This window comes from Aspergillus affinis (assembly GCF_023601865.1).
Source record: "Aspergillus affinis strain CMG 70 chromosome Unknown NODE_200_length_40107_cov_84_204097, whole genome shotgun sequence".
NCBI lineage: Eukaryota > Fungi > Ascomycota > Eurotiomycetes > Eurotiales > Aspergillaceae > Aspergillus > Aspergillus affinis.
The window spans coordinates 14,110-40,107 of record NW_026515981.1 but is presented as its reverse complement, the minus strand read 5'-3'; the positions used below and the strand labels follow the sequence as shown (position 1 = coordinate 40,107).

Genomic DNA, 25,998 nt, shown 5'->3' with positions numbered 1-25,998 from the left:
TTCCATTTATTTCTATATTAATATTTTATGTGTTCAATATTCCTTTGTGTTTTTTTTTTTTTTTTTTTTTTTAATTTTTTTTTAAATTTTTTTTTTTTTTTTTTTTTTTTTTTTTTTTTTTTTCGTTTTCCTTATTCAACCTTGAGACGACAAGCAACAAGCCGGAGTTTCTACATGGGGTGGATGTCTTTTTTGTCTTCATCATCTTGCATTTTCACGAACCTTGTTCATACTTTCCGTTGGCAATATCGGGGACTTTTCAGTCGAACTGTACCACGTCTATCTACTCTCCGAGTCATACACGCTTCTGACATGACTCCTCAGAAAAGAGACCCTACGACACGCCCCAGTCTTGTCTACCCCCGTCTGTAACCCTTCCTTTTCACCATTGCAAGCGATGTTTTGTGTTTCTGTTTTACTGCACTGTACGCTTTATGCCTTTTATTCTTTGTTTCTTTCTTTCCGTCTGTCATGATTACTCCTGTTTACCTCGCTCGTTCGATTTGCATGCATCGCATTCTGTTCTCTGTTTCGATACGAGGGATCAGCAGGCCCCGAATCCCACCCAGCCATGGAATCACTTACACCAATCCGATTCGCTGAAGGATGTGTCAATACCCCGGACTGAACCCTACCTCCCACTCTGCTTTATTTCTACCTTATTCTTCCTGTCTTGTTTGACCAGCTCGCAATATGAAGAAGACGAAATGAAGCATGAACGATCTGATCCACCCACACATCCGATGAATCCGTCTCTTCAAGAGAACTGATTCGTTGGATTGCAATGCATGCACATGTATGCGATATGCTTTACGTGCTAGGTATTTATTTACCTGCAGCAGTGTACGTGTGGGATTTGATATGATATGATACGATTTGATATATCTGTCTGTCTTTGTGCATATAGTGAGATGAATTTATCAATGTATATAAGTGTTGCGATTTATTGGTTGGTTCTTAATATCTCCTTGCCTGTAGACATAGTCTGTAGACGTAAACTGTAAATGATAGAATGTAGAGTGTAGATAGAAGAGACAAGTCATCATGCTTCAGTCTGACTTTTTACATCTTCGTACTGTACAATTCTGTGATTAGACTAGAATGTGTGTGCTGATACAAAATGAGGTCAGAAAGTGTCTAAATAGGAAAGAGGAAAAGGAAAATCCATCCCAAAATGACTAACTCCATTTTTGTTCTAACAAGTCTAACTAGCTAGATAGACAAAGTGATAAACAGACAGGCCTACACGGCCAAAGGGAGAAGAAAGAAAAAAAAAAAATAAAGAAAGTAAAACATCTACATCACATAAAAAAACCCCATCCATCCATTTCAATAAGTAAGTAGCAACACGCATCAACAAGGACAGTAAAAAGAAAAAGAATGTAGATAATCTATACAAGAAGCCTCTCAAACGAATACTTGCCCACGGCCTTTCGTTTCAAATATCCGATTTCACGACTACTCCTGGACTTAACCTCACCGGTAGCCTTGTTGACCTTCGTCGAGGGGACGTCGTGAGTAGCCACCGCCTTCAGAGACAGAGGCAGAAGCTTACCACCAGCGTCGCCGTCAAGAGCATCATCACCGTCAGGGGCACCGTAGACCATCAGGTCAGCGCCGTTGAGTTTCTCATAGCGGACGAGAGGAGCGTGGTCGTTGGTTTCGGTTTCGTCCTTGGCGGGGACGAGGTCCTTGCTGGACTTGGAGTTCTTGGAGGACTTGGAGGATTTAGAACCAGAGTTGGCAGGGAGGGTGTGGAGGGAGTTTGTGTAGCGGATGTATTCGCGCAGGATACCGGTGAGGTAGGCGGCTTCTTCGACGCCGGCGAGGGCGGCGGAGACTTCGGATTTCATGTCGGCGATGAGGTCCATCTCGCGGGTCGGGGCGTCGGTGAGGTCGGAGGCGGAGATCCAGCCGGAGGGGCCGATGGCGTCGACGGAGGCGTTCAGCAGCGTGGCGATGGTGTCCAGGGAGAGGGTGGGGGTAGTCTGGTGCGGCGAGATCGGGGTGGGAGGGTTCTCGGTGAAGCGGGTGGTGTGGCCGCCGACGGCGAGGGAGAGGCGCAGGTGGTGGACGAGCGAGAGGATGTCGGTGCGCGAGAGGGCGGAGCGGATGGAGCGGGTGAGGGCGGGGGCGGGGTGGGTGTGGATTTTCTGGATGGTGGTGTTCAGGCCCAGGAAGATGTCCTTGAGGGCGTCTTGGATGGTGGTGGCCGCGGCGGTGGGAGTGGGCGGGGGTTGTTGTTGGTCGAGTTCGTCGCCGCCGGAGGTGATGGCCAGCGTCTTGGCCGTCTCTTCTTCCAGGGCGAGCGAGCGCGCGTGGGCGGTGTTGAGGAAGGTCTTGAGCGCGTAGGCGAGTTCGTCTGGGTTGAAGATCGTGGGGCCTTGGAGGACGCTGAGCAGACGCTGGAGGGTGGCGTCCGAGTCGATGAGCGCCTGGACGAAGGAGCCGACGGGCAGGGAAGGCAGAATGCGTGGCTTGAGGGACCGGCGCAGCGCGATCTCGACGTTGTCCGCCGAGAGGTGGCCGAGCTGGATGAGCCAGGCGCTGGTCTTCAACGGCCAGAAGTCGATGGATAGGCGCAGGGTCGACGAGGCGGAGAGCTTGTCCTGGCTGCTACCGGCATCCTGGACGGAGAAGATGAACGTTAACAGGAATAGGGTAAGCTCGACATTGACGTAGTGACCCCGGGTGGGCAGGTTCTTCGAATCGTCCACGTTGAAGTAGGCCTGGACTGCCCGGTCAAAGGCGTCGGCATTCTTGGATTTGGCGGACTCGCGGAGATCATTGGCTAGTTGGTTCCACCGGTCGATCTGTTCCTGTGAGGTGAGACCCAGCGAGTTCACTTGTTCGACGCGAGGCTTCTTGGAAGAGGCGTCCCAATGCGAGGCGGAGGAGCCAATACCGCGTCCGATGGCGTCGATCAGAAGGCCATCCCTGGGTCGCTTAACCGAAGAAGCCAAAGTCGCGTGGGACGAGCTCAGGTCAAATCCATACAAGATGTTGCCTTTTGCTGCGACGGCAATACCGAGCTTGGCGAAGTAGCTGATAAAGGTCGTTGGCGCCTTGGGACTCGACGAGATACTAGGCACATCTTCGAAGGCGATACTGCGCTGGATGGATTTGTACTGGGTGTCAAACAGCCCGATGATTGACTTGCCGGCTCCGATTACCGTCTGCGGCGAGATCCGCATGACCGAGGAGAACTCTTCATCCTCGAGAATGAATTTGGAAGTCGCCGTTGGCTTGTACTGCGACAGATCGAAGTTGATGAATCCCTTCCGGCAAGAGAGACTCAGTCCTGCGGATCCGGCGTGGAAATCCCAGGCCAATCCACGGCTCTCGAACGTCTCCTGAGCATCGATATCCGGGATGCTGACAGTGATGAGGTGTCTCAGTTTTTGGGACTCGTCCAAGCGAGCCTGCGACTTAACGTTGCCGGGCACCGAGAACATGGAGATTTTCACGTCGCTCAGTTTGATTTGCTGGGATCCAGTAGGGTGCGAAACAACCAACAATATCGATGGCTCGTCCACACCGGAGTCTGTGAGGCTACCCAGGGCCAAAGTCGCAAGGTCTTGGCGTTTCTTGAGCAGCGCTTTCTTCGCATCTTCATATTCGACGAGGAAGCATGCACGCACGGTATCGCTCGAGCCCTGCGTCAGCTCGCTAGGCCGAATGCTCCATCGCTGAGTCTGCAGGTCAGCGGCCAGCCGGCGCACGCGACCGTCTTCGTGGACCGCCAACACATCGAACGAATCGTCGTTCTCAACAGCACCAGAGGCAGTCGGAACAAGACCGACAAAAATGGCCGGGCTGTCCGAATCCTTCACCGAGAAAGACGACGAAGAAATCACAGGTGCGGTCGATCCATTGCCACCACTTTCCTCAACAAAGGACTTGATCTCGCGCTGAGGGTTGACTGCGACGTACGTCTGGCGCTTGACAACGGGCTTGTTCGAAAGCTTTCTGCGCACCGAGCATGGCTGGCACGAAAACGAAGACTGCGGCGGAACGGCGTAGGAGGTAACGAGCTTTGGGGTTTGAACCTAGGAGGTTGAAATTTTAGCAACGCTGAGCTGAAAAGTCAGCGCGATTCTAGTGCATACATTATAGATGTTCACGGCCTCTCCATCGACCGCAACGGCTACTTCATATCTCTTGCGCTTCTTGGAATCGGCCAACCCATGCACTTCACCAATGCGGATTTTTCCAGTAGAGGCTTGCAAAGGGCGAGGCAGTTGAGCCAGCACCGACGGCGGTTGCAAATCCATCACAGCAGAGCGTGAACTGTAGAATATCAAATTGCGCGACGGGTGCCGCTAAAAGCTGGATCAATGTCACTGCATGAAGAAATTCAATTCGATGCCATCCCGAAAAATTTCTGGATCTTCTATTCCTCCGACGCCGAGGCGATACCTATTGTGGTTAGCGTTGCTTCGATGCATTTTATGCGCCCAGCTGACTCATCCGCCCACTCGACATCGTGCTATGCCAGATCCCTCAGGCAGCAACCCCGTCATAAAGTGGCCCCCGCGGAAGACGCGCCTCTGCGCGTCTTTTGGGTGCGTCGTCGGCCGTGTCGCTCCCTCAATGATGCCTTTCTCAGCGACGACACCCCTTTCACCATTGTTGTCCCATCTCCTCTATTCTTCGGTTTAGGGATACACCCAAACCATCATATCTACCTTGTATTTATTCTTTTTCAATTTCATGTCAATCTCCGCCTCTAGCCGACTGTTATTCGAGCGATGAGCATTGGCTCATCCGATGGGTATATTGCCGGGATCTATGGCCATGGAGCAAAGCGAGCAGCGCAATATCCACCCTTTCTTTCGAAAAGGTCACATTTCCCTCACTTTTCAGTCTTATAATACTCATGTCTAGCAGATATACCAGTCAATATACCTCCACATAATGTCCCCCACGATGCCTCGATATATGAAAATGAACCGTCCCTAAAACCCCAATCCTCCGCCGGCAATCATGTCTCTCACTCGATGAATTCTCAATTAATCAACTCTCAAAACACATCACCCATGCTTGAACACGACCCCAACTCGGATAGGAGGAAGAGACGCAAGACGGACAAGTCGAACAATAAGGGCGGGCAAAATGGATCGATTGCGAGTTTTATGGGATGCAAACAAACGGATGGCGCTTTAGAGAGCCAAAAAAACCCGGTAGATGAGCTTCTCCCACAAGAGAAAAGTCATGCAACGCCAGCAGCCGAATCTCAGGCCGTTTCCGTCCACGACGGGTCTACTCTCAGCACCCAGAACGACTCCGACCAACACGGACAGCCAGAACAACACTCAAGTATATCTACTGCGCATGCCTCGGGCGTTTCTGCATCTACGAACGAACCGGCGGAACGAAGATCTACAAGACAAAAAACAGTTAAATTGTTTCCGAATGGAAAGCTGTTGAGCTCACCGGGGCCTGAATCCATTGACGAAATGCCCAAGAAAAGAATCAGCAAGCGGGGAAAGGCCAATAGCCAGAAAGACGGCGGGAAGAAAGCGTTGCTTGTCGTAAAGTATGGACGCGATGATGAAGCCAGGAAAGGCCTCGGAGTCTTGATCGACGATATCATCAGTGATCGAAGAAGACACGGCGCTCCAAGCGTAGCTCCTGTCCCAGCACCCGCGCCAAAGAGACAATCACCACCGAAGCCGACGCATCCGTTTTTTAGGAAAAAGCCTACTCAGGCAGATACATTACCCACTTCATCGCCTGGCCATGGCTCGGAACAGGGTGCCACAACACCAAGCGAACCCTTGGCTTCGACTAGCAATGGCTTGAACCCCGACAGAAAAAGGCCAGGCATCAACCCGACATCATTCGCCAGCTTCAAGCCCAAGCCTAAATTTCCCGACCTTCTTCAGCCAGTATGGCCTCCACGAGATTTCACGCACATTCGCGGGATCGATACGGAGGATGTACGGACCCCGAAGCCTCCCCTGAACATACACCTGAAGAAAGCGAAAATGGCAGCCATTTGTATCCATGACAAGGAAAACGTTCTTTCACCTGAGGTCCAGGGCTATCACCATGATACTGCACCAGTACTACGAACCCCAGGCAGAGCCGTGGCCAGTGGGGTTACTCTACAAAAGGCAGTTACCAGAGAGCTTTCTCCATCATGTCTGTCCACCCCGAATGAAGATTCTCTAAGCAGTACCTGCCATCCCGCCATCCGGAAATTGCATTCCTCCACTGGGTCCTCGATGACAGCCTTTGACCGTGGGCAATACGATACCCTTCTTTGGACACATAAATATGCCCCCAGCACCGCGGACGATGTTCTTCAGTCTGCTCGTGAAGCATCCATGCTCCGCGACTGGTTGAAGTACCTCATGGTTTCGGCTGTCGATACTGGTAAATCTTCTAAGGATACCGAAAAAGCCAAGCGAAAGTTGGACGAGAAAAAAAGGAAGAAGCGCAAGTCGGATAAGCTAGACGGGTTCATTGTCTCGAGCGAAGATGAGGCGTTTGAATTGGGTGAGATGAGTGGCTCTGACGATGAACTCGCTGGTGATGTAACTGTTACATCTAAAAAGTCTCTTGTAAGGTCGGCAGACTTGGCCGGTGGTTCTTCCAAATCCAAGACCGACAAGCCCCGTGTTTCGAATGCCATCTTGCTCAGCGGACCTTCCGGGTGTGGAAAGACTGCGTCCGTCTATGCGGTGGCCAAAGAGCTTGACTTCGAGGTCTTTGAGATAACGCCGGGCAACCGGCGCAGCGCTAAGGACATCCTGGACCGCGTTGGTGACATGACACGGAATCATCTTGTACAACACGCCAACTCTGGTGAACAGCACTCAAATAGTCAAACTCCTGACATTGAGTCTCCAGATCTAGGGTCGGAAGATACTAAGCAAAACAAGCTGGTAGGCTTCTTCAAGTCAATTCCAGCCAAAGCTCCGAAGAAAAAGGAAAAGTCTCCGGAGAAGGAGCCTGAAAAAGAATGTGACCAGAAAGCTCCTCGTCACCAGAAACAGTCTTTGATCCTTCTGGAGGAAGCAGACATCTTGTTTGACGAGGATAGGCAATTCTGGTCGGGTGTGCTCTCCCTCATTCAGCAATCAAGACGTCCAATAATCATTACCTGCAATGATGAAAAGCTCATTCCCCTCGACGACATCTCTTTTCACGCCATTCTTCGATACCGAGCTCCTCCCCAACACATCGTTGTGGACTATCTACTTCTAATGGCTGCCAACGAAGGCCACATGATACAGCGAGAAGCCATCGATCACCTCTACACTATTACAGGCAAAGATCTCCGTCGGTCGATCATGGAGCTAGATTTTTGGTGTCAAATGGCGGTGGGCAGCGAAAAGTCTGGCCTGGACTGGTTAGTCGACAGGTGGCCTCCAGGGGTGGACCTCGACGAAGATGGTGACCCAGTGAGGGCGCTCAGTTTAAACACATACGAACGATTCATGGGTTGGTTCAGTCGGGACATGTTGATGAGCACCAGCTTAGATCACATGGTCGAGCCTCAACAGGAGTCCCTGGATTGGTGGCAATTGAGCCTCCAGGATAGTGAATGGTTATCAGGCTTGGGCAGGCATTTGCCGCAGTCTACTCCGTCTCAGTCCAACCAGGAACGACTTGATCAACTGCGACATCAAGACGACCTTTTCGATAGGAGAAGTGACCTCGATATCCTAGGCTCTGGTTGCTCTCTTGATCACCGCCTGGTAAGTTAGGGCGGTCCCTTGTACGAAACAGTAGACAATGCTAAAAACTCTCAGGATCCTGTCGATACCTTTGTGCCTCAACTTTCTGAAAAACAGAGGACAAACTACATAGAAGGTCACCAACTGTTAGCCGCCGATCTTGCTCCTGATTACTCCTCGCTTTCAAAAGCCATTGGGAGCACCTTTGGAGTCCTTCTGGACAAGGTCTCCCGACCAGCCTATCAACCCGATGTCGAGGCTTCCCAGTCCACCAAGGTATTAGCACATATCACCAGACCTAAAACACCAGGCCCCACGCCCGCCGATTTTCTTAGGGCCTTCGAGCCCGTCATGCGAGCTGACTACGTATTCCCTATTCCAACGGGGCGATTATCCCCGTCATTCGAGAATGGAATCGGCCCAATCGCGGAGGATTTAGGGCCCTACATTCGAGCCATCATGGCGTTTGATCTCAGACTGGCCCAGCACCGATTGCAACTAAGCGGGCTACTCTCTCAACAAGGACAAGGGACGAAGAGAGTGCGACAGACGAGGGCGAGTCGGGCGGCCCTCGAAGGGGGCAGCAAGTCTGAAACTCGAAAAGAACGATGGTTTCCCATCGATACCAATCCCGCTCTTATCCTTGCCACCGGCAGTAAAGAATGGCAGGATCTTCTTGTCCAGAATGGATACTTCACCATGGCCTCCGTGGAGGATGCCCGTCGCGAGGCAAGCGAGCCCGCTGTCGACAGCTCCAGCGAAGGAGGCATATAATGAAAGTAGATGTATATATACCCCCGTTCGGGCTCGGTCTGGAGTTTTTTTACAGCATGAATGAAATGTAAACTATGCGATTTGCAAGAGACACCGGTGTTAATGAGAATGTATCTGTGGTATACTCCAGAACTCACATGGGCTGGTAAACACGATATCGTCATAGCTGTCCAATAGTAGCCTAGCGTGGTCCACCGCCCGCCTCCCCCAAGGAAGTCCGTCGGTTGCTCTCTCGTCCTTATCACTCCCTCCCACACCCATGTACTAGGAAAAGCCGGTCCTTTTCCCTCTTGTGCTCCATTCATCGGATCTACTCGAGTTGTCAATCGATATTCGGGCAACTGTGTTTTGTCTTCGTTTGGGTGCTGTTTGAATAGCTCCTCGTCCTTGGTGCTGCTCGCGTTGATCCGTCCCATCCCCCCATTATTGTCTCCGAACTCCGCTCATCGAGTAACAGGAGACCCGTTGGACCCGGTTCTTTGCTGCGTCGCTTTTCTAGACATAATTACCACTCCTCATGTCATTATTCGGCACATCTCCGGAGGACTCTCCTTCTCCGGGGGTTCAATCCGCTCAGAAATCCAAGTCCTCCCTCTTCGCCGACGAACCCTTCGGTGGTGGTAATTCCGCCCTGGGCTCATCCTCCCTCTTCGCTGACGACGACAGTTCGAGCTCCCTCTGGAATAACAATACAAGCAAGCGAACCGCCCGGCATGAGATCGTGAAAACACTACTGCCAGAGTCTGATGTTCCCGACAGCTATATTGACGCCTACGACCTGGTGCTGTCGGGTGGAGATCGCGTCGGCGCCCGGGTGGGCTTGACCTCCGTTCGGGAGATCCTGTCCGGCAGCGGACTAAGCGCCACCGACCAGGCGAAGATTCTCAATCTCGTTGTTTCGGGCGACGGCGACGACGCGAATGGCCTCGGTCGTAGCGAGTTCAATGTGCTGTTAGCGCTTGTAGGTCTTGCGCAGGAGGGCGAGGATTTGACATTTGACGCGGTCGATGATCGACGCAAGAGTAAGAGCTTTTCCGCTTTATCGATTGTATGACTGTCCTATTAACTTCCTTCAAGAGCTCCCGACTCCTCAGAGCTCATATTTGGACACGCTGCAGGCGAGACAGGAATCTGCCACCTCCGACCAGCCCGCCGAACGACCAGCCACACCCCCTTCCCGCTCAACGCAAGCCCAAGAACCGAACTCCGCACATTCCCGCAGGTCCGGTCGCGACACATTGGGCGGCCTAGAATCAGACCCTTGGGGTAGTCCTCAGTTACACCGCGATCATGCACATGCGCAAACCGACTCTAACAACCCCGTGTTGAATGGCTACGGGAGTGTGCGATCGACGACGAACGCTTGGGCCAATCGCCCTGGTGAGGAAAGCGGTCGCAGTGATGTTACCTCGAGCCATCGCGCAAATGGACAAATGGATGCGGGATCTGCTGCTAGCAGCGCAGGGCTTGGCTGGGGCGAAAGCTTCGGCAATTCGCCCGTTGCGGGTGGACTTGGAGGCGGGCCTGTCCAAGCTGGACTTGGTAGCTTCGGCCCTTCAAGCAATGTGCAGGGCGAGTCGAATTCTCGCCGCCGGTCCCTTGGCATTGGCCGTGTGTCCAGTCCGCATCTGGAGGAGTTAATCACCGTCACCCTGCTACCGGAAAAGGAGGGCATGTTTATGTTCCAGCATCGCAACTACGAGGTGAAGTCCGCCCGGAGAGGAAGCACCGTCATCCGTCGATACAGCGATTTTGTCTGGTTACTGGACTGTCTCCACAAACGGTACCCCTTCCGACAGTTACCCCTTCTTCCCCCGAAGAGACTTTCAGGTACGTAAATGGCAAGGCTTGCTTAAAAAAGCTTACTCACCTCTTTTCGACTGAAGTCAATGGCACTCACTTTACAGCGGACTCTACATCATTCCTCGAAAAGCGTCGTCGCGGACTCGTTCGGTTCACCAATGCCCTCGTTCGTCATCCGGTTCTTAGCCAGGAACAGTTGGTCATTATGTTTTTGACCGTACCTACGGTACGTATCGTTGAGGATTTGACGGCGTTTGGCTAACATGATGTCAGGAGCTTTCTGTCTGGCGAAAGCAAGCTACGATCTCGGTTCAGGATGAGTTCACCGGCAAGGATCTTCCTCCGGACCTGGAGGACTCGCTGCCGGCCAGTCTGACGGATACGTTTGAAACGGTCCGAGGCGGGGTCAAACGGTCGGCAGAGGTCTATATTAATCTCTGCACACTGCTTGACCGCCTGGCCAAGCGCAACGAAGGGCTTGCCGCGGACCATCTGCGGTTTTCTCTCGGACTACAATCACTAACGGAAGTGACTCGAGACACCTATGCCATCGACACCAACGACGTCCCTCTACTTAACGAGGGCATCAAGGCGACTGCCAGCCATCTGTCCGCGAGCCAGAGCTTGCTCGAGGACGAGGCACGGGCCTGGGAGGCGGGAATTCTAGAGGACCTCAAGCGCCAGCGGGACTGCCTGGTTAGCGTGCGAGAGATGTTCGACCGACGTGACCGGTACGCGCGCAGTAATATTCCGCAGTTGGAGCGACGCATCGAGACCAACGAGCGCAAGCTGCAAGACCTGCGTACTCGGCCTCAGGGCACCGTCAAGCCGGGCGAGATTGAGAAGATGGAGGAGTCGATTTTCAAGGTAAGGCGCCGTAACCCTCGAGAAAATGCGAAACTTTCCAAAGTGGATCCCAATGCTGACGGGGGGCACGTGGGTGGCAGGACAAGGAATCGATTGTACAGCAACACGCACGCGGGGTGTTCATCACGGAATGCATCCGCGACGAGCTGTTGTATTTCCAACAGAGCCAGTATCACATCAGCCGCCTGCACCAGGACTGGAGCCAGGAGCGGGTCAAGTACGCGGAACTGCAGGCTGACAACTGGCGGTCATTGAGTGATCAAGTGGAAGGGATGCCGTTAGGGGACTGATTGAATGATTGATCACCTCATGGCTCGAGAATTCTGTTTTGTCATCTGATGGGTCATATCTTTCTTTCCTTTTTTACTTTCTTGCTTTCCGTGTTTAGGTGTTTTTTTTTTTTTTTTTTTTTTTTTTTTTCCTGCGTTTGACGAAGCCCGTCGTTGCTTTTCTGTGTGACACCTTAGCCGGATATACTGTCGAGTGCGATATCTTTTTGGAGATTGTGATCTAAATGTGATTTTGAGTTTCTGGCCGCAACCAACCAGACCCCGTGGTTCTACTAGGCTGCTTCTTGCTGTGACCCATGTCTTCGTTGCCTTTTTTTAGATATCGTAGAATCGTAGAGGGAGGATCTGGTACTCCGTAGCCGGCCAAGTACCAGTGACATGGAGCGTCTCACGGCCGGGGCACCCAGCAGGTTTCGGTACCTGAGAGCATCGGCAAGTCCCATCCGACTGGCCGGTGGGGGCGGACGAGCTGGCGGCCAATGGGCAGGCGTCACGGGAGTCTTGGCCGCCCTGCAGGGCTGGGCGCGGATGCCGTACGCGGGTTGGCTGAGTCAGCGCCCACCCTTCTTCATTTTTGCTTTTCCTTATCTTTTCTTCCTCCCTCGCCCTCCTCCTTCCCCAACTCAATCCCAGGCGCCGAGTCGAAGCAGAAAGTCGTCCAGATCCTCCAGTAAGTGGTCGTCAAGTGCCACTGCCCCTGCAACTCACCAGTCTCATGCTCATCTCGTGTACTATCGTCATCCAGTGGCTCGAGCCCAACCACTAAGCAAACTAAGTTAACTAACGCCGACTAGACCAGAGGGTCCGCTCCGCCAAGCCGCGAGTGCGCAGCCTTCCGCGAGTGAAACTGACGCTCGCCTGGCAAATCCCCGCCGGGTCTCCTCCTGCCGCGTCTGGGCGTCGCATCTGATTCTGATTCCTTCCCCAGAACTTCCCTCCATCGTCATCAGACTCAGTATGTCGGTCTTGGCCCGACTCTTGGATTTCTTGGTCTTCGCTTCCTGATTTTTCGCGGCCTCTACCCTGGAGCCCTCTCTTCCTCTCTCTTCCCTTCTCCCTCTCTTCTCTGCTGCCCAGAGTCTTGTCCTGCTCTGGTCGCTTCTTGTTCTCTCTTGTCCTCTCTTGACTTTGTCTTGTCATTTCTTGTCATTTCTTGTCGGCCCTCTGGTGTTTGAGTTTTCGTCTCCCTCGGGGTCTCCCCGGCTTGCTTCTGTCCATTGCCCTCTCCGCCCGGCAAGGAAGGGCCGACGGATCGATCTATCTCCAGGTAAGTCCTCCGGGGTCTCCAATCGAATGATGGGTTTCTCGCTCTCTGCCCCCCCCCCCCCCCCGGGGAACCTGTCTTTCCTCGTGGTGGAGTGCCCCTTTCATATTTATACTTTATTATTTTCCGGTCCCCGTCCGTCGATTTTCCCCCACGAGTGCTGCCGCTAAGCAATCGTCGTCCCCCTTGCAGGCAGAGCGACAGGATCCCTCCTCCAGCCCCAGAACGAGCTCGCGGAAGCCTTCGACCCTTTCCCTCGCCCAGAACGCCTCGCGCGTCATCGCTCGGACTTATCTTGCCCTTCCTCCGAGGCATGCCGAGATCCACGTCGGACCTGATTCTTCCGTTCTCCGATCGACCGACTTATCTTTGGGGTGTGCAACCCCTCGCATAAGGCGATAAAAAGGACTGCTATCTCACGAGAAAAACCATAATTGTGCGATAAAGACAAGACGCGCGTAGGGACTTCGGCAAGCGCTGTTGTACGCGGAGGGACGCTCCGGGCTCTAGATAACAAGACTACCGACGAGGTCCACTTGGTCCCTCCAATCCAATCATGGCCTGGGACCATTTGGATATCGATAAGCCTCACCTGGCGTACATGATCCTTGGCGGGTTCACCGGCTTGTTCATGCTGTGTTCCCTGTTCGTCAAGGAGAAGCTGTACATTGGTGAGGCGACGGTCGCGACCCTGTGCGGGATCATCTTCGGACCCCATGCGGCGAACCTCTTCAATCCCATGGAATGGGGCAATGTCGACAAGATCACGCTGGAATGCTCTCGCATCGTCCTAGTGGTACAATGTTTTGCCGTCGGTGTCGAACTGCCCAAGGCCTACATGGAGCGTCACTGGAAGTCGGTCTTCCTGCTACTGGTGCCGGTCATGACCTGGGGTTGGCTGATTACGAGTCTGTTCATCTGGTGGATGGCGCCTCTTTCCTGGCTTGAATCTCTGGTGTGTGCTGCCTGTGTGACGGCCACCGATCCTGTCTTGGCCTCGTCTGTCGTAGGTAAGGGTAAATTCGCCAAGCGGGTGCCGAAGCATCTGCGAGATCTTCTATCCGCCGAGTCCGGCTGCAATGACGGCATGGCTTTTCCCTTCATCTACCTATCGTTTTACATTCTGGAATACCGTCCTGATGCCGGCAAGGTGTCCTTGAACTGGTTCTGTGTCACCATTCTTTACGAATGTATCGTCGGGGCCATCTTCGGCTTTCTAATTGGATACTTTGCGCGTCATGCCATCAAGTTGGCGGAACGCAAACAGCTGATCGATCGTGAAAGTTTCCTGGTTTTCTACTTCGTACTTGCGGTCTTCTGTGCGGGTTCCGGCAGTTTGCTGGGCATGGATGATCTCTTAATTGGATTCGCCTGCGGTGTCGGGTTCAGTAACGACGGTTGGTTTACGGAGAAGACGGAGGAGTCGCACGTGTCCAACGTCATCGATCTACTGTTGAACTTGGCCTACTTCGTCTATTTTGGATCTATCATTCCCTGGGAGGATTACAACAACCCCGACCTCGGCCTGACTCCCTGGCGACTAGTTGTGATTGCCCTCCTCGTTATCTTCTTCCGCCGCATTCCCATCATGATGATTTTGAAGCCTATTATACCGGACGTGAAAACCTGGCGAGAGGCCCTGTTCGCCGGTCATTTTGGACCCATCGGAGTCGGTGCCATTTTTGCGGCCATTCTGGCTAGAGCCGAGCTGGAGAATGGCAACACTCAACCGGACCCGACTAGTGAACTACCACAGGCTGGGTCGTCGAACTACTACGTCGTTCGACTGATATGGCCGATCACAACGTTCATGGTCATCTCGTCGATTTTAGTGCATGGCTCGTCGATTGCCGTCTTTACGCTCGGAAAGCGCATCAATACCTTGACCATCACTCTGTCTTACACGCAGGCCAACGAGGAGGGTCCATCTTGGATGAACCGTCTGCCTCGTGTACAGTCCATTGCCAAGGGCTCCATGTCTTTCCGGAAAGCAGATGAGCTGGAAGAATCCTCCAACGAGCCGGAATACCCCCCGGGTACCCTCCCTCCCATCGGCGTTCCTGGTAACTTCCTGCGCCGACAGCGGGATGAAGATGCCGATGCACCTCCCGGGAGGCCGCGTAGCCAACGACCTCGTCGCCGTCGCCGTCGTGGTGATGCGGGAGCGGGCGGCCCTATCAGTCAGTCTGCGATCGCACCTCAGCGCCAGCCGGGAACGGAGGACGAGAAGCTCGAAGATGAGGAACAGGCTGAACGTGAAAAGATTGAGCGCGGTGGTTCCCCACCGTCGAAGGAACGCGAGCGCTTCGGACGCGAGGCGGGCATTGAAGTGTACTTGGAAGGACATAACCTTATCATTGAAGATGAGGAAGGTAATGTTTTGAGAACGGAGAACATCAGTCACAAGTCTCCTAGTGAGCAGCAGCAGCACGTCGAAGAGGAGCGGCAGAAGGTAGAAAAGGCGAGGTCAGAACAGCTCGCCAAGTCCCAGAGTCAACCCAACGGCAAGCCCGATAGCGGTGATGGTGTGCAGCCGGCGCCAGAAGACAAGACCGCTTTCGAAAAGGCCCGGAAACGATTCGGCGACTGGATGGGTTTCGGCAAGGGCCGCGCTACCGAGGACGACTCCCAGCCCGCGCAGGCTTCCGAGAAGACCGATGCTGCTGCCGGATCTGGCAAGGCCTCCAAGTCAAAGGCTCGCTCAGCGCACGCTTACCAGTTTGGAAATACCATCATTGTCGAGGACGAAGACGGAGAGGTTATCAAGAAATATTCTATTCCCTCGGCCGGCTCCTCGTCTGGCGCCGCCGCCGCCGCCTCCTCCACGCCCGACAAGAAGGCCGACACCGGTGCCGCTGCACCCGTGCGCCGCGGCATTACGCGCATGGGGACCTGGTTCGGCCAGGGTGAACCCGAGTCATCTCAAGCCGCCAAGAACAAGCACGTTGCCGACGATTGGCTGGCTGATGACGGACTTCGTTTCACGGTGGCAGAAGACGACAGCATTGGAAAGAGAGGGGTTGGCCATAAGGGACAGCGGATGAACAAGCACGAATTTGTCAACCAGCTTCGCGGTCTCGGGCCCAAAGCCCGTCGTGAGCTGGTCGAAGAAACCGACGCTCCGGAGCGAGTCAAGGACGTCGCCCGCGGCGAAGAGAAAGAAGCCGTCAAGGAGGAGCGCCGCCGTTCCTCTGCCGCCGGGGTCCCTGCTCAGACAACGGCTGGAGACACTGAACAGCAGCAAGCTGACCCAGCAGCTGACGATGACGACGATTTCACCACTGACAGTAGCGACTTGACCGATGAGGGATCTGACCGAGGGGCGCCGGGTGGTAATGTCGCTGCTTCCTTGGCTCGATTTACTCGCGGGACTGCCGCCGACGAGCGCCGCACCACCGCTCTGGACGCTCCAGCTGGTCCTCGGCCGCGCAGAGATTCTGAGGACGACGGCACGGCGCGTGTACCGCCCTCGAAACTGCGAGAGGCGGCCGGTCTCACACGCCCTCCGCCGCAAGCCGATCTGGACGATACTGGCGAGACTCCGGCTGAACGGCGCCGTCGTCTAGCCGCCCTCGGTGAAGATGACTCGGATGGGGCCGTGGAAGAGTCCGACAGCGAGGATGACGGCGAGTTCCGTCAGGTGCCCGGCAAGATATCATTTGCGGATGGCACAAAGCCTGCACGAACCCGAACCGATGAGGGAAGTTCAAGCGAGGGTAACGGATCCGGGTCGTCGAACCGAGGACATCAGCCTCGAATTTCCTGGGGCGGCGAGAAGGGTCGAGAGACTTAAAGATTTCAGCAGGAAATGATAAAAAAAGAAAGAAAACAGCACTATACAATGAATAATCGAACGGCCAGGAGAGGCGGTGAGCTTAGTTGGATCTTGCGGTGAGAAAAGAACCAAGAAAAACCAAGAAAAAACACCTCTGTGTCATAGGATGGGCACCGCATGGCAAATCTTGATCTAGATTTCGTTCAGCTACTACACCAAACTGCCCAATTTTGCTGGACTCGTGACCCTCTTGTGTTGCGTTGATTGAGCGGCTCTCATTGCATAAGTGTTTTTTTATGTATAGAATTAATTTTTTTTTTTTTTTTTTTTTTTTTTTTTTTTTTTTTTTTTTTTTTTTTTTTTTTTTTTTTTTTTTTGGCAAGCTTCTTTTCCCTTCTATCGGTTCTCGCCTTGGACATGTTTGGTTGCCTCGGACCGATCAGAATCATGCTGCCTGAACTCTGGAGCAAGATCGAACCGTTTCTTGTAATTAGATTTGGCTCCATCTCTTTTACCTTGTTCTTTTTCTTTTCCCCTGTTTCTGTGTTCTGTGTTGTATTTCAATATCCATTAATTTGTTAGGTCGAAACAGACGGTGGGTTCTGTTTAATATAGACTATTTTTTCTGTTTACTTCCATGGATATGGAGCTATGTATCGAGGAATGGTTGATCAATTGATCAATTGAATGTTCTTGTCTATATCACTACAGGTGCTACCCCGTATGCTAAGATGTTTTTGGCGCATTTGTTTATAAACTTGTGTAAACGATTCACGTGGTTCAGGGTTCAAGATGATCATGAGATTCGGTAAAATGACTGCCTAGGTAACTCGCTTAAATTTGAAGGGTTTTCTTTTAAGGCAGTTGAGGAATAAGCGAGGTACACGCTTGAATATTATGATTATCAGAGATCTTTACGCCACCTGCCTTAGGCAATCTGCCAAGAAACTAAGTGAATAATAAAACATCTGCTTTTTACAATGGCTAATATAGTCATAAAAAGTGAACTACCCCAATCATCCCAGCATGTTAGCTCAGGGGAAGAGCGCCGGGCTCATAACCCGGAGGACCCACGATCGAAACGTGGACATGCTATTTTTCTTTTTTAATTTTTTGTTAACGAGGTTAACCATCACTGAACCAATTTATGAATATTTTTATTCCTGCTCATTTCATTATTCAGAGAACACTGGCTAGTGTTTGCGCTATAATGCATTATAATATACCCAGTTTCTCTCTCTCGCTACTCTATCTCTCTGGATAGTAACTAGAGTCGATATTTCCACTTAACTATTAATTCACGGTTTTGTCATCATGTAAAGGCGTCCTCATTAATACATCATCCCCTTCTCTATGTATCCTCAAGCATCCTCATAATAGACTGGTTCTTATTGAACCAATCCCAAAGTTGAACCCCCGAGAGATCCATCTCCAGGTCCCCATCCCCACCTACCAGGTTCTGCAACGCCCAAGGCCCAACCAGCCCATCCACATCCCTATTCACCTCAACTTGCGACGGCGAATGACTTGGAGGAGCATCCGCGGTATTCGTCGTCCCCGAGTGTCCCACAATCCCCGCAGAGTCCATTTCCCCGAACCCGAGACTCTCCATCGACCACGACATTCCGGCTTGCGCACCGTGCGCGCACGATTTAACCTCGACGTACTTGGCCGCGACGTCGTATAACGCCCTAAAGAGATCCCGTTGCCTGCTACACGTGCGATATGCGCTCGAGCTCGATGTCGACTCCAGCGTCTGCACGAGACCGATCATGTGTTCCAGATCCGAGGCCTCACAGGTCTCGATGATATGGCAGAAAAGAATGATAAAAGGGATGAAGGGGGACTGGATGATGGTCCTGTTATATCATGTCAGGTTAACCTGATCTAATTTGAGAAACGGAACTCAGGGAAGGGGAATGAATCAATCGATAACGAACCAGTTTATATATGCTTCCAGGAACACGGTATTCCCTTGCGCTTTGGTGATGACGGCAACGCATCGGTCATGTTCTCGGAGCGTTTCTCTAGCGGTGTCGATGCACTCGTGACAAAATCCCGATGTGGAGGGTTTCTCTGGCGCAATGCTCCGGTAGATGAGCGTCAGCATGGAAAGGCCGATGACTCGGTCAGACAATCTGGCTATTTCGTGGTAATCCAGCCCTAGTACTTGTCCTTTATTTACGGTATAATGGTCCTGTGTCCAGTCAGTCAGAGCCATCGGTATTGTCTCGGAGAGATAACTGGATGATACTATCTAGTTGGCCGAGGAAAGCTCACATGTATGTCTTGCGCATGCTGCATGACAGTTTTCAACTCTGCCGCAAGAGCCTGGGCACGGGATGTCCGGATGTACGGCTGCTGCATGAGGGCCCCTGGGCTATAGATCTCCTCATATATCCGGCCTTGGATACTCGCCATATTGATCCATCCAGGTGCCAACTCAGCCAAGAAGGTGCTGCCGGGACGCTGCATACCAGAACGGGTCAAGGTAATGTCCTGATCTCGAAAGGACGATGAACGACCTAGGCGGAGCGACAGCATTTTCTCGGTCATGTATATCGTCCAGAACAGGTTCTTCTTCTGGGCCTTTTCTTCCGCTCCTTCTATGCCTGCAGGCAGGTTGTGTTGCAATCCAAGAGCCTGTATTATATGTGAGGCTGAATTGATGAAATTCCACGCGGCAGATGGCTTGCTCTTCTGAAGGCAATATAACGCCTAGTGCGTAGTAAGTATACGTCAGTTGGAGTGTGACTTTTTTTCTGGGTTGATTCTCGCATGAAACTTACCGCCATGCCCATCGCATATGCAAAGTCCATATTTGTTGGCTGATGAAAGCGAAGGTTGGCAAGGACCGCCTGGAGGTTTGCCTCACAATGAAACGCCTGCGCGTTATAATCTTGCTTCGTTTCCTCGTCCAAGACGGCTTTAGAGCATTCGCAAAACAGCCAGAACAGACCGCAATGGACGATAATCAAGTCGGCTTCAATCGCCGGGCCCGGCGATGCGACTTTGATAAAGTAGTCGTTAAATTGGGCGGGCCTGATAAAATCGCCTAACCAGAGCGTAGCCACCTGCGGACATTCCTTGGCCATCCGCAAGCACATGAACACCTTGTCGGTGGGCGGCAAAGGGAGATTGCGCGTCGTCGAGCCCGGTGGCATCGCTGTAGCATGAGGATACAGGCTACCGAGCGTATCAGAATGTTGTTTCCCAGACTGAACGGCAGCCCGGAGGCTGTCCAGGATGTTTCCCATCTCGTGCGCGACCTCGGCGTTCGTCGCGTTGTCCACGGCATTCTGCAGAAACCGACTGGCGAAGACGGCGTGAGCGAACAGCGACGATTCTCCCTCGTACTCCGCTTTGGACGAGTTGCCGTGCACTTCACGCACACCATCGCCGACGGTGTTATAAGGCAGGGATCCTAGATTTGGCGTAGAGCCGAGCGAGGAAGCAGATGGTGTTGGTCCGAACGAAGACGAGTAACGGTCTTGCTGATTAGCGTCGATTTTCTTGGTCGACTCATAGCTCAACAGGCTCATCCTCCGACTGAGCTCGTCGATTTTCCTCGATATCACATCCAATTTAGAGTCGCTTGATCAACCTCAATATGGAATTTCATCTTCTTAGGGCTCGGCAGGAAGGACTGACTATGTGGTCGAGACCATCACCCTCTGACGCCTTTCTCTAGGCTTAGGGCCGGTTGCGTACGAGCATCGTGCCCCAGCTTTGGCGCAGTGAGAGCACAGACTCCTCCTGTCGCATTTTACCTTGCGTTGGCGACATCGATGACACTATTTTCGAAGCTGGTCAGCCATAAAATATGATGTCACATAGGTAGTAGAAACAATAAATCGGGATACCCACGGCCAGCTTCTCGGTCGCAGCAGCATTTCGTTCCTCATTTTCCTCTGCCTGCGAGAAAGAAACAACAGGGTCTTCTTCCATCTCACAAGCAAGCAAGGCGTGCAGAGTCAATAGACTACGTTGAAAGCATCGGAGGACGTTGGAATGCGAAGAGAAGGAGCCTCGGCGCACGCGACCTTCCGAGAGTCTCGGCCTCTCGGAGGCTCCGCTCTCCGCCCTGACGCCCTCTGCGATGTGTAATACGCTCTGTGCAGCGCCAACATCGTGAATGTCATGGTCCCCAGGGGTTGGGGACGGGGCGAGATAGCCTCCAAGCCCCCGGGGCATGAGAGAGTAGAGATGAAACGCGCGTTCTGTCATGATGGCAAAACTTGGGGATTGTCTGTCATTATAGAAGCCTAAATAACCAGTGAGTTGCTCTCGTTTCTCGTTCTCTATATATTTACTCCTTTCTGTTTGCTAATCACTATCTTTTATAAGATTGAGCAAGCTCGTCATCTTGTGTCAATTGTCCACTCATTTCCGTATTTCCCCTTAAATGGCTCCTCCTTTGGGTCCTCAACAGGCCGAGAAAACGGCCGGAGAAGTCAACAATGTTCACATCCCAATTGAAGCTGGGAAAAAAAATGACGGGTCCGTCGAGAAGAAAAGTCAGAATGGTTTACTGGTAAGTCTATCGAGAGAGCTGATGGCCGCATCCTGGCTAACGATCTGGAATGATCGAACTTGCAGAGAGTTTTCTCCTTCGGCAATACCAAGCTCCATATCCTCGAATGGATTGCTTTCGGCGCCGCGATAGTGTCTGGTGTTGCTCTCGCCCTGGTCAATTTGGTCATGGGAAACTTCTTGACGCTGCTTAGCGATTTCAGCTTCTCAAACGCGGACTCGATCCCCGACAATTTCATGTCCGCCGTGCAGAATTCTACGTAAGAGCATCTTAGTTGATGACAGGGTCCTATGCTAACGATACTAAAGGCTCCAGTTCGTTTACATAGGCGTCGCCCGTCTCGTAGCTACCTACATTTACGCCTCCCTTTTTACCTACGTGGCGTACCACTTGACCCGTAATGTCCGACACGGCTATCTACGGGCTGCCTTCAGCCAGGAGATCGCCTGCTATGACCAGGACGCCTCCGGCTCGATCTCGCAGCAAGCGACCACAAACGGCAAACTCATTCAATCCGGAATTGCAGAGAAGCTCGGCATCGTTATCCAAGCCATCTCCACCTTCGTGGCGGCCTTCGTGATCGCGTTCGTCTCGCAATGGAAGCTAACCCTAATCCTTATCTTTATGGTGCCACTTCTGCTCATTGTGCTTGGCACAGCTGGTGGTATCGATGCCAAGATCGAGACCAAGGTCTTGCAGGTCTACGCTCAAGCCAGTAGCTACGCCGAGCACGTCCTCGCAGGCGTTCGAACCCTTCAGGCCTTCAATCTTCGACCGAGAGTGATGGCCAAGTACGACATTTATTTGCAGGACGCGTACACTAAGGGTATGAAAAAGAACAAACTTTATGGGATCGTGTTCGGAGGACAGTATTTCGTCGTCTACGCGGGTATGGGCCTGGCCTTCTGGCAGGGCATTGCCATGCTCGACCGCGGCGAGATCTCTGACCTAGGAACCGTCTTTACGTGAGTGCCCAGGTTGTCATTTCATTTCAAGATCCCCGGACTTACCCGGACGCCAGTGTTCTCTTCTCTGTCATCATGGCTGCCAATACGGTCATGCAAGTCACACCGCACATGGCGACCTTCAGTCGCGCAGCCACTGCAGCGTCGGAGCTCTTCGCGCTCATCGATAGACAATCCGAGATCAACCCGTTCGACGAATCAGGAGACAAACCTGACAACATGACTGGCGTTTTCGATTTGCATGGGATCAACTTCAGCTATCCTACGCGCCCAGATGTCACTGTCTTGGAGGACTTTACACTCAATATCCCGGAAGGCATGGTCACAGCGTTGGTGGTGAGTAGTGCCCGATCGTATCTGTCTTGGGATTCCCTAATGAAAGAAAGGGTCAATCCGGTTCGGGGAAAAGTACCATCATCGGCCTGCTCGAACGTTGGTATAATCCTAACGAAGGCAGTATCTTCTTAGATGGCAAGGACATCAGCCAGATCAACCTCAAATGGCTACGGACGAATGTCCGTCTTGTTCAACAGGTAAGTGCGTGCCACAGACTTGCACGATACATCCCTAAAAATAACAGGAGCCGGTGCTTTTCAACGGCAGCGTATTCGAAAACATCGCCAACGGCCTCGTCGGTACCCAATGGGAGTCAGCATCGCAAGACGGCCAAATGCACCGCGTCCAAGAAGCCGCGAAGCTCGCCTTCGCGCACGACTTCATCCAGAATCTACCTCAAGGATATTACACACGTATCGGCGAGAGAGGTGGTTTGCTATCGGGCGGACAGAAGCAGCGAATCGCCATCGCTCGCAGCATCATCTCGGAGCCCAAGATCCTGCTCCTCGACGAAGCGACCAGCGCGCTTGATCCGCACGCCGAGGCCATTGTCCAGAAAGCCCTCAACAGCGCCTCCGCGAACCGTACGACTGTCGTCATTGCCCACAAGCTCGCGACTATTCGTAACGCGGATAACATCGTGGTCATGTCCAAGGGCAGGATTGTGGAGCGGGGACGTCACGAAGAGCTCATGTCTAGGAACGGGACATATGCCACTCTCGTCAAAGCTCAGGATCTTACCCCTACTAATGTCGAGAAGAGCTACGGCTCGCAGGACACAAGCATTTACGAAGAGGCTTCAGAAAAAGGAGACGACCTTCAGCCTCTTGTCAAGATCCGCACGGCCGAGGCGAAGCAACTGGCTGTACGAAAAGATCGCGAAGACCATGATTTGTACGAGAAGACGGGCATTAACCGTAACATTTGGAGGCTTTTGAGAGCGACGCCTGAGATATGGCTCTGGTTTGGAGTCACAGGAGCCACGTGCATCGGAGGAGGTGAGTGGTCATGAAAAGGCTCCCCAACTCTGGCCATGAAGACTGGCATTGTCGTTACGCTTGCTCATCACTTGTCACTTGCAGCTGCCGTTAACCCTGGACAAGCCCTCTTGCTGGGCAGTATCTTGAGCGTCTTTACTTCTCCTGACATGGTTGCTCGCGGCAACTTCATCTCACTGATCTTCTTCGCCATGTCACTCGGAATTCTGGTTATATACTTCATCATAGGCTGATCGACCAATACTATCGCACAGGTGAGCTTCCATAAAAGAAAAAAGAGTTCTGCTCCAAGTTCTATAATCACGAAACTGACACCAATGTACCTATAACCTAGACCCTCAGCCGAAAGATGCGACGAGAAATCCTAGACTCCTTCCTCCGACAGGACCTCCAGTTCTTCGACCGGCCTGAAAACACAGTAGGCGCGCTCATCAGCCGGCTGGATTTCTACCCACAGGCCACCCTAGAGTTAATGGGATTCACCGTCGCCATTATCCTCATGTCCGCCATCAACATCGTCGCATCGAGCATCGTCGCGATCGCCGTGTCCTGGAAACTCGGACTGGTGGGTATCTTCGCCGGTCTACCGCCTATGCTCCTAGGCGGTTACGCACGCGTCAAGCTCGAGACCAAGATGGACGACCAAATGGGTCAGAGGCTGTCAGCAAGCGCCTCGGTGGCATCGGAGTCTATTATGGCCATCCGGACTATCTCATCGCTCGCCATCGAGAACACCGTGCTGAGGAAATACGTCGACGAGCTCGACCTCGCAATCTCCCAGACCAGCGGGCCGATGTTTCACATGATGATCTGGTTCTCGCTCACCCAGTCCGTAGAGTACTTTGTCCTGGCCTTGGGGTTCTGGTGAGTCTTCTCTTGACTCCTGTTTTCTGCGAGACTGTCTATAAGCGATCAACTCGACTGACCTGACTCACAAAAACAGGTGGGGATCCAAGCTGATCAACGATGGAGAGATCAGCTTCTATCAATTCATCGTATCGTTCATGGGCATTTACTTCTCCGGCCAAGCCACCGCATTGGCTTTCAGCTTCGCTAGCAGTGAGTACAGTGACTCTGGAGGTCCAAGCACGTCTAGAAACCGAATTATACTGATAAATCATTCTTCCTTATCTTCCAGGCTTCACCAAGGCAAACCAATCCGCCAACTACTACTTCTGGCTCGACGGGTTAGGGGGCACAATCAGTGAGACAGACGAAAATCGCAAAGAAGCACCCGCCTATGGATGTCGCTCCTACGACTTCCAAGACGTGGATTTCTCGTACCCCCTGGCGCCAAACACACAGGTCCTCAAGAACGTGTCTCTATCAGTCAGTACCACATTCACTTTCTCTTGCCTCTACCCTCTACCCTCTACCCCCAGCTCTAGAGAGAAAAAAAACCAAATTCAAAACCAAACCCAACCTCCACACACACACACACTAACATCCCATCCAACAAAACCCACAGATCCACCACGGCGCCTCAGGATGCGGAAAAAGCAGCATGATCTCCCTCCTAGAGCGATTCTACGATCCGACAACCGGAACCATCACCATCGACTCCTCAGCCCCTTTATCATCACTAAACCCGCTCCTCTATCGCAGACAGGTATCCCTCGTGCAACAAGAACCGATGATCTTTCCTGGGACGATTCGTGAGAATATATTGCTGGGGGTTTCTGATCTCGGTCTCCATACCATGGGCAAAACGTCATCGTCGTCATCATCGCCGTCGAAAGAAGAAAGTGAAGGAGAGGAGGAAGAGAAACTGGAAGAAACCTGCATCTCTGCCAACCTATGGGACTTCATCTCCTCTCTCCCCGAAGGTCTAGACACACCATGCGGAGGCAATCATCTCCTCTCAGGAGGACAAAGACAGCGGATCGCGATCGCGCGGGCCCTGATCCGTCAACCTCGGGTCCTTCTACTCGACGAGGCGACGAGTGCGCTAGACACGGAGTCAGAGAAGCAGATACAAAAGGCGTTGATGGAGTCCGGGTCCTCAGAGGACAGGATCACGATCACGGTGGCACATCGGTTGTCGACGGTGCGAGACGCGGATTGTATTTTTGTGTTCTATGCCGGGGAGGTTGTCGAGGTTGGAAGGCATAATGAGTTGGTTGCCAGGGGCGGGATGTATGCGAAGATGTGCGAGGCTCAGAGGTTGGATGATGCCGGGGTGTGAGTTCGATCTTTTCTCCTCCTGGCAACGGAACCTGGGATGTATTGTGGGGTAGGGTTGTAAATTGTAATACTACGATGTGGGTTTCTTTTCTTTTATAGGCTTGCTTGATTTGATGGGCCTATATATCTGCCTGCTTTGGTTAGATGGGTTTCAAATCCTGCATAGATGGTTCATGTGTAGATGGATGTCTAGAAAAGACACATTGACTACGTAGAACTATGGTGCTAGGCGATTGATCAATGTCAGGTTGTTCATTTATTGAAAATCCCAGTGATTAAGATCCATTCAATCCATGCATGCAGTTCATATTCATTATGCTGATCCAGAGACGCTGAAAGAAGAAAGACAGAAAATAAACAAACCAAATAAAAAGGATAGATAGAATGGGAAGATAACCTGAGTAGAAGAGAAGAGAAAAGAAGAACAAAAGTGGTAGTAATATAAACAGGGTAGAAGATGGATTCAAAGAAGAAACAGAAAAGGTAGGAAGCGAAATGAAAAGAAACCAAAGAATCAGAC

The 25,998-nt window shown here is 52.3% G+C and overlaps 7 protein-coding genes across 7 annotated transcripts; 5 read left to right on the top strand and 2 right to left on the bottom strand.

The window, feature by feature from the left end:
• Positions 1–1,391: 1,391 nt before the first annotated feature.
• Positions 1,392–4,274, bottom strand: KD926_004222 (uncharacterized protein; the record flags this gene model as incomplete). The annotated part of the gene is made up of 2 exons (XM_053095045.1): positions 1,392–4,049; positions 4,110–4,274. 2 exons carry the CDS (start codon positions 4,272–4,274, stop codon positions 1,392–1,394), a joined length of 2,823 nt encoding a protein of 940 aa, XP_052950259.1.
• A 765-nt stretch (positions 4,275–5,039) lies between these two features.
• On the top strand, positions 5,040–8,462 carry KD926_004221 (uncharacterized protein; the record flags this gene model as incomplete). Its single annotated transcript, XM_053095044.1, has 2 exons — positions 5,040–7,709; positions 7,764–8,462. The coding sequence occupies 2 exons, from the start codon at positions 5,040–5,042 to the stop codon at positions 8,460–8,462; spliced, it is 3,369 nt and encodes a 1,122-aa protein (XP_052950258.1).
• A 517-nt stretch (positions 8,463–8,979) lies between these two features.
• mvp1 (sorting nexin Mvp1) lies at positions 8,980–12,332 on the top strand (the record flags this gene model as incomplete). Its single annotated transcript, XM_053095043.1, has 7 exons — positions 8,980–9,484; positions 9,540–10,292; positions 10,370–10,491; positions 10,539–11,132; positions 11,213–11,349; positions 11,797–12,092; positions 12,217–12,332. The coding sequence occupies 7 exons, from the start codon at positions 8,980–8,982 to the stop codon at positions 12,330–12,332; spliced, it is 2,523 nt and encodes an 840-aa protein (XP_052950257.1).
• A 910-nt stretch (positions 12,333–13,242) lies between these two features.
• KD926_004219 (Na+/H+ antiporter Nha1) lies at positions 13,243–16,479 on the top strand (the record flags this gene model as incomplete). Its single annotated transcript, XM_053095040.1, has 1 exon — positions 13,243–16,479. One exon carries the CDS (start codon positions 13,243–13,245, stop codon positions 16,477–16,479), a length of 3,237 nt encoding a protein of 1,078 aa, XP_052950256.1.
• A 1,333-nt stretch (positions 16,480–17,812) lies between these two features.
• Positions 17,813–20,688, bottom strand: KD926_004218 (fungal specific transcription factor domain-containing protein; the record flags this gene model as incomplete). Its single annotated transcript, XM_053095039.1, has 6 exons — positions 17,813–18,320; positions 18,402–18,658; positions 18,742–19,179; positions 19,251–20,015; positions 20,173–20,255; positions 20,310–20,688. 6 exons carry the CDS (start codon positions 20,686–20,688, stop codon positions 17,813–17,815), a joined length of 2,430 nt encoding a protein of 809 aa, XP_052950255.1.
• A 178-nt stretch (positions 20,689–20,866) lies between these two features.
• On the top strand, positions 20,867–23,527 carry KD926_004217 (uncharacterized protein; the record flags this gene model as incomplete). Its single annotated transcript, XM_053095038.1, has 7 exons — positions 20,867–20,995; positions 21,061–21,254; positions 21,304–21,960; positions 22,017–22,296; positions 22,347–22,493; positions 22,541–23,294; positions 23,379–23,527. The coding sequence occupies 7 exons, from the start codon at positions 20,867–20,869 to the stop codon at positions 23,525–23,527; spliced, it is 2,310 nt and encodes a 769-aa protein (XP_052950254.1).
• Positions 23,528–23,643: 116 nt separating this feature from the next.
• KD926_004216 (ABC transporter ATP-binding protein) lies at positions 23,644–25,479 on the top strand (the record flags this gene model as incomplete). The annotated part of the gene is made up of 4 exons (XM_053095037.1): positions 23,644–24,158; positions 24,238–24,353; positions 24,433–24,623; positions 24,763–25,479. 4 exons carry the CDS (start codon positions 23,644–23,646, stop codon positions 25,477–25,479), a joined length of 1,539 nt encoding a protein of 512 aa, XP_052950253.1.
• Positions 25,480–25,998: the final 519 nt, after the last annotated feature.